The sequence below is a fragment of the Carcharodon carcharias genome, chromosome 27 (genome assembly GCF_017639515.1).
Source record: "Carcharodon carcharias isolate sCarCar2 chromosome 27, sCarCar2.pri, whole genome shotgun sequence".
NCBI classification, from domain to species: domain Eukaryota; kingdom Metazoa; phylum Chordata; class Chondrichthyes; order Lamniformes; family Lamnidae; genus Carcharodon; species Carcharodon carcharias.
Window position 1 is genome coordinate 16,513,238 of NC_054493.1, and position 19,580 is coordinate 16,532,817.

The window sequence follows — 19,580 nt, forward strand, 5'->3', positions numbered from 1 at the left end:
GCTGCAGGGAGGCGGAGAAGTGGCCGAGTGTCGGAGGGTAACGGAGAGGGTGGAGAGGCCTCAAACCCAGAATAAGAAACTATCGGTCCCACGGTTGCATTGACCTGGGTGGTAATTGTAGCCTCTCTGTAAGTGGGAATGGTGGCTGGTGGTGAGATCTGTGGATCAGTGATCCAGAGAAGCAGCCTAATGCTCGGGACAGGGGTTAAAATCCTACCGTGGCAGTTAGTGGAATTTTTAAATTAATTAATGGGATTTATTCAATGATTAAATTGAATATGATCTGGAATGTTAGGTCAGTAATAGTGACCATGGCATTATCAATTGTTGCAAAAACCCCAGTGGTTCTCTGATTGGAATTTGTCCTCTTTACCTGGTCTCCATGTGATTTCAGACCCACAGCAATGTTTTGCCCTCAGTTCAAGGGCAATTCGGGATAGGCAATCAGTGACAATCACATCCGAGGGAAAAAATAAAGAAAAACACTTCAGACCGTGGTAAATGGCAACCATCTTTATAGGGGGAGATGTGCAGCATCCCTATACCTGACAACAGGAGATGTGAATTTCTATCCCGGACTGACAGGGATAGATTTTGGAAACCTCTTTTAAAAGGGGAGGATTTACACATGGCGACCTGAAACCAAGAGAAATGTTTGTCTCTTTTGACTTTTTCTTTTACAGGATATTAGAAGAGCAGGAGACGGAATTGGAATGGAGACAGAAAACTCAAACCAAGATCATATCAGGATCTGATGCCAATTCACCATAACCCAAATATCATTGGATTTTGAACATGGAAGCAAAAAGCACCATTCACAGTGGACAGAAACCGTACATGTGTTCTGTGTGTGGACGAGGATTCAGCCAATCATCTGGCCTGTTGAAACATAAATGTAGTCTCACTGGGGATAAACTGTGGAAATGTGGGGACTGTGGGAAGGGATTCAGATTCCGGTCTGAACTGGAAACTCATCGGCGCAATCACACTGGAGAGAGGCCTTTCATCTGCTCTGAGTGTGGAAAGGGATTCACTACTTCAGCCATCCTGCTGACACACCAGCGAGTTCACACTGGGGAGAGACCATTCATCTGCTCCAAGTGTGGGAAGGGATTCACTTGTTCATCCCACCTGCTGAAGCACCAGTGGGTTCATACTGGGGAGAGGCCATTCACCTGCCATGAGTGTGGGAAGGGATTCACTACCTCATCCATCCTGCTGATACACCAGCGGGTTCACACTGGAGAGAGACCGTTCATCTGCTCTGAGTGTGGAAAGGGGTTCCCTACCTCATCCACCCTGCTGAAACACCAGCGAGTTCACACTGGGGAGAGACCGTTTGCCTGCACTGAGCGTGGAAAGGGATTCACTGATTCATCTGACTTGCTGAAACACCAGCGAATTCACAATGAGGAGAGGCCATTCACCTGCTCTGACTGTGGGAAGGGATTCACTCAATCATCCACCCTGCTGAAATACCAGCGAGGTCACACCGGGGAGAGGCCATTCACCTGCTCTGAGTGTGGGAAGGGATTCACTCAGTCATTCATTCTGCTAAAACACCAGCGAGTTCACACTGGGGAGAGGCCGTTCACCTGCTCCAGTTGTGGGAAGAGATTTACTGATTCATCGACCTTGTTGAGACATCAGAGAGTTCACACTGGGGAGAGGCCATTCACTTGCTCCATGTGTGGGAAGGAATTCACTCAGTCGTCCAACCTGGTGAAACACCAGCGGGTTCACACTGGGGAGAGGTCGTTCATTTGCTCGAAGTGTGGGAACGGATTTACTCAGCCACCTCACCTGCTGAAACACCAACAAGTTCACAAGTGACTGCAGTGATTGGATTTTGCAGTCAATCATGGCCAGGACTGAACTATATTCATTGGTGACAAAATAAAAACAGAATTACCTGGAAAAACTCAGCAGGTCTGGCAGCATCGGCGGAGAAGAAAAGAGTTGATTTTTCGAGTCCTCATGATCCTTCAACAGAACTAGTATTTTGTTTTTATATTCATTGGTGTCTGTTTCTGCTGATGTTAATAAACTCCAGCCCAGTTAAAAGGATCTTTTTCATAACTCTAACAGAGGTTAGTTCCTTTTGAAGGGCTCTCCCTCTCCCCTGTCTCCTCCATTCTCACCCCCAACAAGTGAGGACTCATGAAGCCTCATTGTCACCAACATTGAGACAATCTGATGAGCTGCCTCTGCGACTTCCCTCTCTTCCACTGGATCCCCGGGCCAAACTGTCTCTAAAGCTTCCCCTTGTCTGAGCCCTGAACTCACATCTTTCCCCACCCAGCCTTCACACGCACCAGCGAGTTCATACTGGAGAGAGAGGGTTTAAATGTTTAGACTGTGACAAGGGCTTTAAAAACCCATATTCACTGATGCAGCATCAGTGCATTCACTCTGGTTCCACACAATTCATCTGCTCCCAATGCGGGAAGTGGTTGAGGTGATTGTCCATCCTGCAGCGACACCAGTGAGTTCACAGTGGGGAGAGGTCATTCACCTGTTCCATGTGTGGGAAGGGTTTCACTAACCCATTCAACCTGTTGACACCAGTGAGTTCACAATGATGGAAGATTTTTAAAATCTCTTGATTGTAGGAAGTGTTTTAAAAGTTCTGTGGAGCTGACATGCCATCAACGCGTTCACACTGATGAGATCATTCAAGAGCTCCCACTTAGGGACTAGGCTCAGGTGATCATGTGAGCTCAGTGTCCACCAGTGCACTCTCACTGGGGAGAGACCATTCGCCTGTTCTGTGTGTGGGAAGGGATTCACTCAGTCATCCCACCTCACTACACATCAATGTGCCCACATAGAAAAGAAACCCTTCCAATGTTTTAATGGGTCTGCTGATACACAAACACATACATATTGGTGTGAGGTCATCTGCTCCTCAAGTGTGAAGAGATTCACTAATTCATCTCACCTATTGACACACCAGCGAGTTCACAAGTGTCTGCAGGTATTGGATTCTGCTGCTGTTAATCACATCCAGGACTGAATCATGTTCATTCTGATTTTGGGGGTTTGTTTCTGCTGATTTAAATAATGCCTGTAACTTTGTTTTCATTCTGAAATGGGATGTGGGCGTTGCTGGCTTGGCCAGCCTTTATAGCCCTTGAGAAGGTAGTGGTGAGCCACCATCTTGAACCACTGCAGTCCATGTGGTGTTGGTACACCCACAGTGCTGTTAGGAAGGGCTTGAGTTTAACATTTTTGATACATATAAAATAAACACATTGTTGTAGATTTAGGCACTTCCGACCTGACTTTAACATCAGCTGGCTGCAGCTCAGAAAGGACAATCTGGGAGCGGACCAGGAGTAGGGGAGCAGGGGAGGAGGAGGAGGGGAGCAGGAACAGAACTTCAGCCTGGACACTGTCCTTCAGGGACAAACGGCACTTTGGTCTTTTTCATCTCTCTTCACTGACAGCAAAATCCCCATGGTTCCGAGCTCCTAGACACGGAACAGAAGGCTCCTTTACAAATGTGTTTACAGTCAGGAAGAACAACGGTGAATGCTGGAAACGTGTTATCAAATCAGAGATTACTGTAAAACTGTGATCTGTTTCTGACTGAAAGTGAAACGGCAGGTTTAAGTTGCCAGTCTGAAAATTATTGTGGTAATTATTCTTTGAAGATTTAACGCATTTGTGAATCTACGAATTTAAGGCTGGTTAAATCTACGTTTAAAACCAACCCATTTAAAATAGATCTGCAAAAGTCTGCATTACAAGAGCAGATGGTGGAGTTCAGAGCAGGAGCCTGTTAACTGCTGGGACATTTGATCCCCAGATAAAGAAGGATCTGCAGTGTGTTTCCAGGAATTCCCTGTTTTATTGATCTGTGTGTATTAGACACCAGGAGAAGTATAAATGCACAACCCGGAACATCCACGGGATCCAATACCCGCAGCTCCTCCCGCTGTGGAACACCCACCTCCAGCCCCGCCCCTCATTCACTCCCATTGGCTGGAGGACCAGCTCCTCCCGCCGTGGAACACTGCCTCCAGCCCCGCCCCTCATTCATTCCCATTGGCTGGAGGACCAGCCACTCCCGTCGTGGAACACCAGCCCCGCCCCTCATTCACTCCCATTGGCTGGAGGACCAGCCGCTCCCGCACGGTCCTCCAGTCCCGTCCCCTTCTTCTATTGGTCCGGAGCTGCTGTCAATCACCTGGCCCGGAGCTGGAGCATGCGCATTTGGGTATGAAGCCGGACTCAGGCGGTCGGGAGGAAATTGGCAGCGGGAGAGAAGTTGACGGGTGAGCCGGAGGATGGAACCGACGGCGGGGGTGAGATAGGCGGGTTCATAAGCACCCGGTGTGGGCCCCAAACCCGGCCGTGAAGAACTCGATGCCTGGTTTTAACAGCTGCGGGGCTTCTCCCTCCCGGGAACAGGCCCAGGTTAACGGCCGCCATCCTGGGTCAGCGAGTGGAGGATGGTTCACATCAGAGGATGGGGGAGGGGAGGGGGGACAATAAATAAGAGGTTACACTTTGGGCTCAAATCAATGAGGAATCTGATCTGTGGGAAGGAAGGAAACCCTGGGAGGTGGACGGGGAGGATTCAGAAACACCCGCTGGAGGCCCCAAACCCCCAATAACACTCATTGATTTTATTGTCAGTCTGCGGACAGGAGCTGGAGAACTGAACCCAGGCAGAGGAGAGGGAGGGAGAAAACTGGGAATGGAGGAAAGAAATGGTGGAGATGGTGAGATGGGTTTGGATTTCAGCCCAGGGAGAAGGGAGAGTGTGTGGGACGGGGATTTACAGGTCTGGGGGAACAAGAGAGGAAAAAATGTTCCACAGAAACTAGAATTGTCTGTTCTGAATTTCTATCCAGGACTGACGGTGATAACTTTTGTAACATTTACAGGATATTAGAGGAGGAGGATTTACAGATGTAAGACTCAAATAGACATCACATCAAGGTCTGATTGATTGAATTACTCAATACATCAGGACCTGAATATCGTTGGCCTTTGAATATGGAAGGAGAAAAGTTTTTCTGTTCTGTCTTTGGGAAAAGATTTCAAACATCAGTGTGACTGGAAAAGCACTGAGACACACGCGAGCGAGAGTGTTCCAGTGCACTGATTGAGGAAAGAGCTTTAACCACTTGCACAGCCTGTAAAAACTACACACCACTCACATTGGGGAGAAACCATACACGTGTTGTGTGTGGACAAGGCTTCAACTGATTGTCCAATTTGGAGTGACACAAGGACACTGACATCATGGAGAAACCGTGGAAATGTGGGGACTGTGGTAAAGGATTTAATTATCCATCTTTACTGAAAAACCATCAACGCGTTCACACTCGGGAAAAACCATTTAACTGCTCTGTGTGTGGGAAGGCATTTACTCAGTTATCCTGCCTCCAGTCACACCAACAAACTCACACTGAGGAGAGGCCATTCAGCTGCTCTTCCTGTGGAAAGAGGTTCAGGTCTTCATCCAACCTCATTGCACACCAGCGAGTTCACACTGGGGAGAGGCCATTTACCTGCTCTGTGTGTGGAAAGGGATTCAGTCGGTCCTCCCATCTGCTGGAGCACCAACAAACTCACACAGAGGAGAGGCCGTTCAGCTGCACCAATTGTGGAAAGAGGTTCAGGTCTTCACCCAATCTCATTGCGCACCAGCGGGTTCACTCTGGGCAGAAACTGTTCACTTGCACTGTGTGTGGGAAGGAATACACTCACCCTTCCAACCTGCTGATACACCAGCGAACTCACACGGGCGAGAGGCCATTCACCTGCTCCGTGTGTGGGAAGGGATTCACTAAATCCTTCAACCTGGTGGTGCACCAACACACTCACACTGGAGAGAGGCCATTCACCTGCTGTGTGTGTGGGAAAGGATTCACTCAGCCATCTAACCTGCTGACACATCAGCGAATTCATAAGTGACTGCCGGAGTTGCATTCTGCTGTTATCGCCCTTGGATCATGTCCAGGACTGATATTCTGACAATATTATGTTTGTTCATGTTAAAAACTCATAACTGGCTGAAGTTTAATATTCTAGAGATGTCACTGGTTTTCAGGACTGCAGTGTCCTTTTTTAAAAGCACCATATGTGATATTTCCCCTTAATTCAAGAACTCTCACCAGGAACTAATTTACAATAAAATTATGAACTTTTATTTCAATCCTAAATTAATCTTTAATGCAAAATCTACAGTTCAGTGTCTGAAAGGCGCCACTGATTAACAGCTCCGATTAGAAAATGATGATTAACCCTTGCTGACAATTCTTACTGACTTACACATTCTTCACAGTGAAACCTCCAATTTGAAATTAAATTATCAAGAAACATGAAACAAAACAGTAAAATATTTTACAGGCACATCAATAAAAGCTTCATCAATCAACATTGATATTGATTAAGTTTGGAAGTCACTGAGTTCAATCATTTTTGACACAGCAGCAGCAACATTTGGTAAGGGTGGAATCCACAACGAGGGCTGGTTTGAGACCTACTCAGCAGGGGTGACATCTGTCATTGAAGCAAAAAGCAAAACCCACCTGATGCACAACATAAACACAACAGCTAGAACACTGCATAACTTGAATGTAGCCAAGACACTTGTGTAAAAGACCGGGAGAAACTGTGTAAGTAAACACTGGATCAGTCTGCATCCAGGAATCTAAACTGCCTTTGACAATGGAAATCTGCAACGTATGGTGGGATCAAGAGGGCGCTTGGTCCGACCATCACCAAAATCGCCTTCCTGAAATTGGAGTATGATGAAGTATTCACCAACAGAAGTAAACAGATGTCCCCCTGAGAAAATATTACAAACATCTCTGTGACTGGACATCACTGTGAGCTGTACTCCTCTGAAACGGACATCCCCCACTCTCAATTTGACACTCCCACAGCTTCCTGTCATGGTTGACTTGGATGAGCTCGAAAAGGCCATTGATTGTCCAGCAAGCAGAAAGACACCCGGCAAGGATGGAATTCCAGCTGAACTGCTCAAGCATGGAAAGTCCCATCTACTGTCACACATTCATGACCTCTTCCTTCTCTGGTAAAAAGTCTCATGGATTGTTTCTTTTGTGCAGTGAATCTTTTTTCTTTGGTTAGTTCGTGCTAAATTGCTGATAACATGTCAACGCTGTTTTTTATTGATTTACCTATTAATTCATCTGGTAAATTATGCTGTTCTCTTTCATACATCTATGTGATTCTCTCATTGCTTTTCTCACAGTTTATACCTGAATATCTCATCTCTCTGTTAGATTTAATCACGTCTTTTTATTTGGTTAATCACCTGACTATCCGACTCGGTGAGCAGAATGCACGTCGTCTGTCCTTTCAGATCATTAATCAGCTCACAGCTTCTCATCTTATCCTTCTGGAGCCTGCTTCTATTGCTGGTCCTTAGTTTTTAATGTGTTTAAGTGTGGTTACTGTTGAGAAATGTTTAATAAAGTTATTCGAGTTATTCAGGTCTTCCTCACCAGGCCTTCCTCTGTCTACATTCCCCACCTCGAGGCTCAAGAAGGTTCTTCCTTTTCAAAGCTTTTCTCTTGGTCAGTGCAAACATTTACTACATCCACAATTTTTTGTTTTTATCTCCATTATATTCTTTCTCCTTGTAACCTGTCTTAGAATCCTCTGCATCAAGCAGACCATCGAGATAAGGGGCTTTAAAAAAAACCATTTACTGGATATGGGCACCACTGACTGGGCCAGCATTTATTGCCCATCCCTAATTACCCATGAGAAGGTGGTGGTGAGCTGCCTTCTTGAACCGCTGCAGTCCATATGGTGTAGGTACACCCACAGTGCTGTTAGGGAGGGAGTTCCAGGATTTTGACCCAGCGACAGTGAAGAAACAGCAATATATTTCCAAGTCAGCATTAACATAATCTGTGATACCAGGAGGAAAGTGGAGGCTGTCATTATGCAGGGATGTCGTTCTGTATTTCACACTATCTCCCACCCAGGGTAGCAATAGCCTTCTTAATGTTAATGTTTTGTTGTTGCCTCTGCCCCAGATGTTGTTCAATATAGATTTAAGGTTCATTGGAGTTGGATGGTCAAAATTGCTCTCAGCCCCTGGAGGGTAATGTTTACATGAATTTCTCTTAACATTGTGGCCCTTACAACAGACATCGATACTTTTTCTGCAGTAATGGTCAGGTTGGCTGGTGTTGTTCACCCGATAAAACAGGAATTGTCTCTGTGTGAGTATGTCTGTGTGTGAGAGAGGTTGGGGGCGTGGTGGGTGAGGGTATAGCTGTGTGCATGTGAGGGCTGTCCGTAAGCCTCTATATGTATATGAGACAGAGAGAGAGCCTGTGAAAATCTGAGTTTGCAGTTTCTCATTGGCTGTAACATAAAACTTCCCAATTAAACAGGGAACAAAAATAAAAATACTTGGAACAACTCAGCAGGTCTGGCAGCTTCTGCGGAGAGGAACACAGTTAACATTTCGAGACATAGATCTGATCATTATTATATTGCGGTGTATAGGAGCTTGCTGTGCGCAAATTGATTGTGATGTGTTTCCTAAATTACAACAGTGATTGTGCTTCAAAAGGACTTCCCTGATGTAAAGCAATTTGGGACACCCTAAGGTGATGAAAGGTGCTATATGATGCAAGTCTTTCTTTTCTCTGTGTTTTGCCTGCAATGGAAAATGACTGAACTTTTGTTCCAGTAGAACCTTTGCTGTTACGAAATGTGGTTGAATATTAATGAGCCTCACATTCTTATTCATGTTTGCTGCAATTGTGTAGAAAAGGAATGTATAAAGAACTGGTCTTTGTATAGAGATGTGAAGCAAGGAAACGGTATCTGTGTGTGATAGTGACACAGCCTTGTGCTCACACTCAGAACAATGCACAGATGTCCTTGTGGTTTTGGTTTGAACAGAATCAGATCACTGATGTAGTGAACAATTTAAATATAAATATCTCCACTGTAGCTGCAGCTTGTCAGATCAGAGCTGGGGAGAAGGGGCAAATGAAGTTGAACACACATAAATGTGAGGTAGTAGATTTTAGTCAGAAGAATAAGGAGGTCACTTATTACTTGGAAGATGTGAGTCTGGGTGGGGTAGAGGAACAATTAGATCGAGTGTAAATGCGTCAATCAGAGCAAGGCCATAATAAGAGCAAATTGAGCATGAGGTTTTATTTCATGAGGAATGGAATTGGAATGTGGGGAAGTTCTGCTAAAGCTGTCTGGAGCCTTGGTCAGACCACACTGAGAGTAATGAGTACAGCTCTGGTCACCATTTTATAAAAAGAATGGAGAGACACTGGAGAAGGAGCAGATGAGTTACAAGGATGATACCAGAAATACGTATGAAGAAAAGATTGATGGACTGGGTCTCTTGTCTCTTGAAAAAGGAAGGTTGAAAGGTGACCTAACAGAGATCTTTAAAATTGTGAAAGATTTCGATAGAGGGGACACAGAGAGAATGTTTTCTCTCATGGGGAAGAGAATAACCAGAGGTCTTCAATAGAAGATAGTGTAAAATTATTAACACTGAACTCTTAAAACCCCTTTTGTGGTATAGTGAAGAAGGAAAATGGAGAAATAGGGCTTACTGAATGCCAAGGGAGAAAGATTCTGGGAAATAATGACAATCTTTAAAACACTTACTGCAGCTAAAAGCTAAATTTCTTGAAGATTGTTTGGTAAGCCAAAGGCAGGAATGTAGGGGCCTCTCTGAGATAAATGGCAACAGGATGTAGCAGCCTGCAGATACGAGAAAATAGAACCACGGTGAATACACGGAACATTACATGATTAAATAAGGCTAACATTGCTGTCATGAATTGTGAATATGATAAACTTAGGTGATTAATTAAGGCTAACATTGCTGACATGAACTAAATCTGTTTGGCTAAGAGAAGCAATCTCAGGGCATGTTCACCACAGGGATGAGCATTGATTGGGAAGAGGCAGAGGTTAATTGGATAAGAGGCAACATGAAAGAGATTCTCCTGAGCAGGGCCGTGCAGAGGAGAAGAAGCAGAGACCAGCAGCTAAGAGAGAGAAACCGAGGAGAAGAAATGGATTTGATACAAGTAGAATAATCCACGTTAAACTGTAAATCGCTGCCAGAGTTTGTCACTGTAACTTACATGAAACTTGGTAAACTTGTCCTGACTTTGTCTCAATAAAGTTGTTTCGCCACTCAACTTTGTGACCGTGTCTGTTCCTGATGGCAAAAACAGAATTAAAACCTCCCAAAACTACAGACTGTCAGTGTTTCTATTAAAGTAGAATGTATCTCTATTTACATTACAGAAGACACTGCCTCAGATTACTGTACTAAGACAATGTCACTGTTTATATTACACCAGGCCCTCTCTCAGTTGTTACTGCACGAGTCCCTGATTGCATATTTCAAAGTAGACTCTTCTCTCAGTTATTATTACAATTGAGCATGAATATATTTAAATTAACGAGATCATCTCTCTGTTTATATTACAATAGATCCTTCCTCAGTTATTAATTCATGAGACCATGTCTCTATAACACACCAGGATCTGTCTCAATTATTACTTCATTGTACCATATCTCTCTTCATATTAAAATAGGCCATATTCAAGACATTACAGTCTCTCAACCCCAGACAGCCCGCTTGTACCTCCTCCCCAAAATCCACAAACAGGACTATCCCGGCAGACAGATCATGTCAGCCTGTTTCTGCCCCATGGAATTCATTTCTTACCATCTTGAATTTGTTCTCCCTTGTCCAGTCTCTTCCCACTTACATCCGTGATTCCTCTGATACCCTACCTGATACCAACAATTTCCAATTCCCTGGCCCTAACCGCCTCCTCTTCACCATGGACGTCCAATCCCTCCATCCCCCACCAGAATGGTCTGAGGGCTCTCCACTTCTTCCTTGAACAGAGGCCCGAACAATCACCATCCACCACTACTCTCCTCCGTCTGGCTGAACTTGTTCTCTCACTGAACAATTTCTCCTTTAACTCGTCTCGCTTCCTCCAAATAAAAGGTGTGGCTATGGGTAACTGCATGGGCCCCAGTTATGGCTGTCTCTTTATGGGGTATGTGGAGCATGCCTTGTTCCAGCCCTACTCAAGCCCCCTCCCACAACTCTTTCTTTGGTACATCAATGACTATCTCAGTGCCGCCTCATGCTCCTGTCTGGACATGGAAAAATTTATCAATTTTTCTTCCAATTTCCACCCCTTCATTACCTTCACATGGTCCATTTCTGACACTTCCCTTCCCTTCCTTGACCTCTCTGTCTCAATTTCTGGTGATAGACTGTCCACCAATATTCATTACAAGCCAACTGACTCCCACAGCTATCTTGACTACAGCTCCTTACACCCTGCTTCCTGTAAGGACTCCATCCCATTCTCTCAGTTCCTTCGCCTCCATCTGTTCCGATGATGCGACTTTCCAAAATGACACTTCTGAAATGCCTTCCTTCTTCTTTAGCCGAGATTTCCCACCCACTGTGGTTCACAGGGCCCTCAACCGTATCCAACCCATCTCCTGTGACTCTGCCCTCACACCTTCCTCTCCCTTCCAGGACCATGATAGGCTCCCCCTTGTCCTTACTTTTCACCCCACCAACTTTGGTACTCAAAGGATCATCCTCCGCCATTTCTGCCAATTACAGCATGATGCCACCACCAAACACATCTTCCCTTCACTCCCTGCTGTCAGCATTCTGTTGGGGGGGGGGGGGGGGGAGTGGAGGGGGGTGGGGGGGGTGTTAGGATAGGAGCAGATCATCAAAAGATGTCACAGACAAAAGAACACAGGTGTTGAAGTTGGTGATATTATCTAAACGAATGTGCTAATTAAGAATAGATGGTAGGGCACTCAAGGTATAGCTCTAGTGGGGGTGGGGTGGAAAGGCTAGCAGGGCATAAAAGATTTAAAAATAATGGAAATAGGTGGGAAAAGAAAAATCCATATAAGTTATTGGAAAAGAAAAAAAAGGAAGGGGGAAGAAACAAAAAGGGGGTGGGGATGGATGAGGGAGCTCAAGACCTAAAGTTATTGAATTCAATATGAGCTGTAGTCGAGGTAGCTGTGGGAATCGGTAGGCTTGTAATGGAAGCTCATTGCACTCAGCTCCTCACACCCCACTTCCTGTAAGGACTCTATCCCATTCTCTCAGTTCCTTCGCCTCCGTCGCATCTGTTCCGATGATGCTACCTTCAAAAACAGCTCCTCAGACATGTCCTCCTTCTTCCTTAACCGAGGTTTTCCACCCACAGTTGTTGACAGGGCACTCAACCGCATCCGGTCCATCTCCCACGCATCTGCCCTCATGCCTTCTCCTCCCTCCCAGAAACATGATAGGGTCCCCCTTGTCTTCACTTATCACCCCACCAGCCTCCACATTCAAAGGATCATCCTCCGCCATTTCCGCCAACTCCACCATGATGCCACCACCAAACCCATCTTCCCTTCACTCCCCCTGTCGGCATTCCAAAGGGATCATTCCCTCCGGGACACCCCGGTCCACTCCTCCATCAACCCCTACTCCTCAACCCCCACCTATGGCACCTCCCCATGCCCACGCAAAAGATGTAACACCTGCCCCTTCACTTCCTCTCTCCTCACTGTCCAAGGGCCCAAACACTCCTTTCAAGTGAAACAGCATTTCACTTGCATTTCTCCCAACTTAGTCTACTGTATTCGTTGCTCCCAATGTGGTCTCCTCTACATCGGAGAGACCAAACCTAAACTGAGTGACCGCTTTGCAGAACACCTGCAGTCTGACCGCAAGAATAACCCAAACCTCTCTGTCGCTTGCCATTTTAACACTCCACCCTGCTCTCTTGCCCACATGTCTGTCCTTGGCCTGCTGCATTGTTCCAGTGAAGCCCAACGCAAACTGGAGGAACAGCACCTCATCTTCCAACCAGGCACTTTACAGCATTCAGGACTGAATATTGAATTCAACAACTTTAGGTCTTGAGCTCTCTCCTCCATCCCCACCCCCTTTCTGTTTCTTCCCCCTTCCTTTCTTTTTCTTTTCCAATAATTTATATAGATTTTTCTTTTCCCACCTATTTCCATTATTTTTAAATCTTTTATGCTCCCCCACCCCCACTAGAGCTATACCTTGAGTGCCCTACCATCCATTCTTAATTAGCACATTCGTTTAGATAATATCACCAACTTCAACACCTGTGTTCTTTTGTTCTTTTGTCTGTGACATCTTTTGATGGTCTGCTGCTATCCTAACAACCCCCCCTCCACTTCTCCCCCCCCCACCCCCTTAAACCAGCTTATATTTCCCTCTCCTTGTAAAGAAAGATTAGTTCTGTTGAAGGGTCATGAGGACTCGAAACGTCAACCCCTTTGAACTATTGTTTGTTTCTTACACGAATGGCGGCCGTTGTTCCCACAATCCCCCGCGCCCTAGAAACCGCTCTATCCAACTCGCTCCTTTCACCAGGCGCTGAGAGTGCGCATGTTCCCCAGGACCAGCCGCGGGGCATTCTGGGCGGCTCCTTTGTTGTGAGTCGGACTCGGTGGAAACGGCAGAAGAAACCGGGAAGCGGCGGCCAGGATGGGGGAGGCGCTGCAGCATCGCTTTAATGGGCAGCCCCCACCCCCCAGCCCGGAGAGGTCACCGCACGGCCGCCGGGCACGGCCTCTGTCATTTGGCCTCTGAGAGCCGCACTCGCTGTTCCTGAGGCTGCGCTCGCCCCCCGCTCAGTTCCTCCATTGAATCCTGTTTCTCTCCTTGTTTTTCCCAACTCAGGTCCACCGCCTCATTTTCTTTTCTTCCTCTGAGCCCCTGAACTCCATCTGACAGGGTCATGTTGGAGAGCGGGCATTGACTGTCCTGGGAAACAACAGCAAGAGGAGCTCAAGGCCGGAGGAGCAAAGGAGCAGCGAGTTCAGTCACCGATCGGGGGGGATTGAGGACTGGACCCTGAGTCAGTCAGTCAGGGGAGTCAGAGTGAACCCCTGGGGAATCAGTCATCTCTGAAACATTAAAGGAGTATCTCTTTTATCAACAACATTATTTAACATTTATCAGTATTTTTATTTATTTCATGGGATGTGGGTATCACTGGCAAGACCAGCGTTTGTTGCCTGTCCTAATTGCCTTGCCCGGCCATTTCAGAAGCAGTTAAGAGTCAACCACGTTTCTGTGGACCTAGAGTCACATGTGGGCCACAACAGGTAAGGATGACACGTTTCCTTCTCTAAAGGACATTAGTGAACCAGATTGTTTTTGCAATGATTTGCTCACTGTTACTGACACCAGCCTAAAATTCCAGATTTTATTAAATGGGGTTAAATTGCACCAGCTGTGCTGATGAAATTTGAACCAATCTCCCCAGAGCATTAGCTTTAGCATTACAAGTTCAGTGACATTATCAGTACGCCTCCATCTTCCTGGAGTTCCTGGCCTTTGTTTCAGATGCTTCTGTGCCAAGTTGGCCAGGCATTTAAAGGTCATTCATTTCTCTCGTTCCATGTTGTCGTTAGTTAAAGATATAGATTAATTCCTCACTGATCATGCAACCATTTGTGATATTTAGGGAGACAATCATTCAGATTTCTGCACAATTATCAGTTAAAGAAACATTCTACATGCAATTAGTGATCCACATTCTGTACTGGGGGAGATGTCTGGTGACTTCAGCCTTTAAAATTCTCATCCTTTTGTTCAATTCCCTCCATGGAGTCACCCCTCCCTATCTCTGTGACCTCCTCAAGCCCTATACCCTCTAAATAAGGAGAATCTCTTTCCAGTGTGACACGGGTCAGTGAGCAGATAACACAGATTGAAGGTAATTGGTAGCAGAACCAGAGGTGACATGAGGGACATAATGCAATGATTTGTTATGCTCCAGAATGCACTGCCTGAAAGGGTGGTGGAAGCAATTCAGTAATACCTTTCAAATGGGATAAATACTCAAATTGGAAAAAAATCGCAGGGCTGTTGGGAAAGGGCAGGATTGTGGTGTTAAAATGTACAGCTCTTTCAAAGATCTAGTGTGGCCATAATGGGCAGAATGGCCTCCTTCTGTGCTGTGCCATTCCATGATGTTAGGCACTCTGCATTCCTCTGATTCTTGCCCCTTACTTGCCAATGACCTCAACAAAAGAGCTAAATTCCAGAGATGATTTGAAAGTGACCTACCTTGGCCCAGTGTGGCATCAAGGAGCCCGAGTAAAATTGAAGTCAGTGGTAATTGGGAGGGAGGAATCTGGCTGGAGTCATGCCCAATACTAAGGAAAGTGCTTGTGGTTGTTGGAGGCCAATCATCTCAACCTAAGACATTGGTGTGTGACTTGCAGAGGAATTTGGAGGTGATAGCATTTTCATACACCTGCTATTCTGGTCCTTCGAAGTGCTGGAGGTTGAGGGTTTGTGAGATTCTGTCGAAGTTCTTGTCAAGTTGTAAATATATAAAATTCCTCTCCATCACCCACTGCCTCTCCCACCTCTCCCTTTCCTTCTATAGATGCTGGAACCTTGTGTAGACACAGACTGATTCTCTTCCCTGAAGGACATTGGTGAACAAATTGTGTTTTTATGACAATTTGATAACTTTCATGGTCACTTTTCCCTAGTGCCAGCCCCACAAATTACCAAATTAATTCAGCTCAATATCACAATCTGCCTTTGCTTTTCTGGGATTCTCTCTCACTCCACTTTTTCTGTTTTACATCAAACTCACAGGATATTTGAAGTTGAAGGATTTGCAGTCGAGAAACACAAACACAACATCATATCAAGATCTGCCTCAATCGCAAAATTTATTATAACCTGAATATCATCAGATCTTGAACATGGAAGGAAAAAGCACTGTTCACAGTGGGGAGAAACCGTGCATGTGCTGTGTGTGTGGACAAGACTTCAGCCATTCATCCAGCCTGTCAGAACATAAATGCAGTCAGAATGGGGAGAAACCGTGGAGATTTGGGGACTGTGGGAAGGGATACAATTATCCATTCAAGGTAGAAATTCATCAGGGTTGTCACAACGGGGAGAGGCCATTCACCTGCTCCGACTGTGGGAAGGGATTCACTACCTCATCCCACCTTCTGACACACCAGCGCATTCACACCGGAGAAAAGCCATTCACCTGCTCCAAGTGTGGGAAGGGATTTGCTCATTCATCCAACCTGCTGAGACACCAGCGAGTTCACACTGATGAGAGACCTTTTCAATGCCCAGACTGCAGGAAACACTACAAAAGCTCTGGGGAACTGATGTCTCACCAACGTGTTCACACTGATGTGACACCGTTCAAGTGCTCTCACTGTGGGACTGGGTTCAGACGATCATCTGACCTCAGGGTACATCAGCGCATTCACACTGGGGAAAGGCCATTCACCTGTTCAGAGTGTGGGAAGGGATTTACTACCTCATCTTACCTTCTAACACACCAGTGCATTCACACTGGGGAGAGGCCATTCACCTGCTCCGAGTGTGGAAAGGGATTCACTCAGTCATCCCATCTGCTAACACACCAGCGAGTTCACACTGGGGAAAGGCCATTCACCTGCTCTGAGTGTGGGAAGGGATTCACTCAGTCATCCAACCTGCTGACACACCAGCGAATTCACACTGGGGAGAGGCCATTCATCTGCTTCAAATGTGGGAAGGGATTTACTTGTTCATCCCACCTGCTGACACATCAACGAGTTCACACTGGGAAGAGGCCGTTCACCTGCTCCAAGTGTGGGAAAGACTTTTCTCACTCGTCAAACCTGCTGAGGCACCAGCGAGTTCACACTGGCAAGAAACCTTTTAAATGTCCAGATTGCGGGAAGTGCTGTATAAGTTCCAGGGAACTGATGTCCCATCAACGTGTTCACACTGGCGAGAGACCATTCAGGTGCTCTCACTGTGGCATTGGATTCAGCCAATCATCTGACCTCACTGTACATGAGCGAGTTCACACTGGGGAGAGGCCGTTCACCTGCTCCAAGTGTGGGAAGGGATTCACTCGGTCATCCTACCTGCTGACGCACCAGCGAATTCACACTGGGGAGAGGCTATTCACATGCTCCGACTGTGGGAAGAAATTCAATCAGATATGCACGCTTTTGGGACACCAGCGAGTTCACACTGGGGGGAGGCCGTTCACCTGCTCTGAGTGTGGAAAGGGATTCCCTACCTCATCCCAACTGCTGACGCACCAGCGCACTCACACTGGGGAGAGACCGTTCAGCTGCTCCAAGTGTGAGAAGGGGTTCACTTGTTCATCCCACCTGCTGACGCACCAGCGGGTTCACACCGGGGAGAGACCATTTACCTGCTCCAAGTGTGGGAAGGGGTTTGCTCACTCATCCAACCTGCTGAGGCACCAGCGAGTTCACACTGATGAGAGACCTTTTAAATGCGCAGACTGCGGGAAGTGCTATAAAAGTTCCCAGGAACTGATGTCCCACCAACGTGTTCACACTGACGAGAGACCGTTCAAGTGCTCTCACTGTGGGACTGGGTTCAGACGATCATCTGACCTCACTGTACATCAGCACAGTCACACTGAGGAGAAGCCATTCACCTGCCCCGAGTGTGGGAGAGGATTCACTACCTCATCCCGCCTGCTGACACACCAGCGAGTTCACACTGGGGAGAGGCCGTTCGCCTGCTCCGAGTGTGGTAAGGAGTTCACTCAGTCATCCCACCTGCTGACGCACCAGCGCACTCATACTGGGGAGAGGCCATTCACCTGCTCTGACTGTGGAAAGGGATTCACTACCTCATCCCAGCTGCTTACACACAAACGCACCCACACCGGGGAGAGGCCATTCACCTGCTCCAGGTGCGGGAAGGGATTCACTTGTTCATCCCACCTGCTGACGCACCAGCGGGTTCACACTGGAGAGAGACCGTTCATCTGCCTCAAATGTGGGAAGGGATTTTCTCACTCATCCAACCTGCTGAGACACCAGCGGGTTCACACTAATGAGTGACCTTTTAAATGTCCAGATTGTGGGAAATGCTATAAAAGTTCCCAGGATCTGCTATCGCATCAAATCGTTCATTGTCGTGAGGTCAGGTGCTCTCATTGTGCGACTAGGTTCAGGCAATCATCTTACCTCATTGTTACACCAGTGTGATCACAATGGGGAGAGACAGTCTCATGCTCATAGTGTGGGAAGAGAATTGATCAGACATGCATCCTTCTCAGATACCAACAAGTTTTCACAGGGGAGAGACTGATCACCTGCTCCCTGTGTGGGTAGGGATTCACTCAGTCATACAGCCTGCTGTTGTACAGTCATTCACTTGCTTTGTGTGTGGGAAAGGATTCATGGAATCAACTGACCTGATAAATCACCAACATGTTCACACTGGAAAAGATTATGCAGGTGTTATGAACATGAGATTGGATTAATTAATTCATCCAATCTCTGGACACACCAGCGAGTTCACACTGGGCTGAGACTGCTCACCTGCTCCATGTATTGGAAGGGATTCACTCAGTTGTTTAAACTTCTGACTCATCAGTGAGTTCACACTGCATGAAGGGTATTTGTCTCTTGTGTGTGTCTCTGTGTAAAAGGATTTGATCATCATGACAACTGTAAAAATGTCAATGACAAAGTGTCATTTCCTGTCTGGAAACACATTTCCTGATAATGGATATAGTATTGATCAGAGATCCTGAAATTCATTTCAAATTGTTAGAACGTTGCTCCCTAAAAGCTAAATATACTTTTCGTTTTTATAGAATTATCTGTATCCCTTTAAATAAACTCGGAAACAAGGAAACAATGAGACATTAGTTTAATGTTTTTATTTCTAGTACATAACCTATTACATACCGAGACCATGAGATTACTGGATACTCATGGGAGGACTCATCAGAAAGAGTTGTGAGCACATTATTCTAATCTGATCAGTCTGCTTGAAGTTCAAGGACATCGAGCTTTTGTGTATTGATCCTTTTTGACTTTACGAACATTTCACTAACTTGTTGATAACTTGTCAACACATTCTGGTTATTTGTTTATCAAAATGGAACACATTAACCCATTAAATCATCTTGTAAATGAGGTAATCCTCTTCAGTGAGTCTGTGTGATATTGTCATTGCTTTTGTCACGATTTGTACATGAATATATCATCTCCTTCTGAAAGACTTAATATCTTTGTATTCAGTCCATCTCCTAACACCATAGCCCGGTGCTGAGAACATGTGCGGTCTGTCCTTTCAGATCATTAATCTCTTCATGTCTATTCACAGGTTCTAATCTTACCCTCAATATGACCTCCTAGAACCTGTTTCTATTGCAGATCATTAGTTATAATGTGTGTAGGTGTCTTTACTATGGAGTAATGTTTAATAAAGTTATTAGAATTACTCGGGTCTTCCTCACCTGGCCTCCCTCTGTCTTCATTCCCCATCTTGAGGCTCAGGAAAATTCTTCCTTTTGTAGCTTCAAAGCCTTTCTCTTGGTCAGTGCAAACATTTCAATCTATTCTTTCTCCTTATAACCTGTCTTAGAATTCTCTTCATCAAGTGGACCATCAATATAAGGGGAATTAGCATCATCTGTAATACCGGGATAAAAGTAGATGCTGTGATTATCCAGGGATATTGTTCTATA

The 19,580-nt window shown here is 45.9% G+C and overlaps 1 protein-coding gene and 1 pseudogene across 1 annotated transcript; both read left to right on the forward strand.

The window, feature by feature from the left end:
* On the forward strand, positions 1 to 1,944 carry LOC121270195 (zinc finger protein 239-like). Its single transcript, XM_041175504.1, has 2 exons — positions 1 to 128; positions 684 to 1,944. The coding sequence occupies exon 2, from the start codon at positions 796 to 798 to the stop codon at positions 1,831 to 1,833; it is 1,038 nt and encodes a 345-aa protein (XP_041031438.1). The 5' UTR covers positions 1 to 128; positions 684 to 795; the 3' UTR covers positions 1,834 to 1,944.
* Positions 1,945 to 15,741: 13,797 nt separating this feature from the next.
* Positions 15,742 to 18,348, forward strand: LOC121270192 (annotated as a pseudogene).
* Positions 18,349 to 19,580: the final 1,232 nt, after the last annotated feature.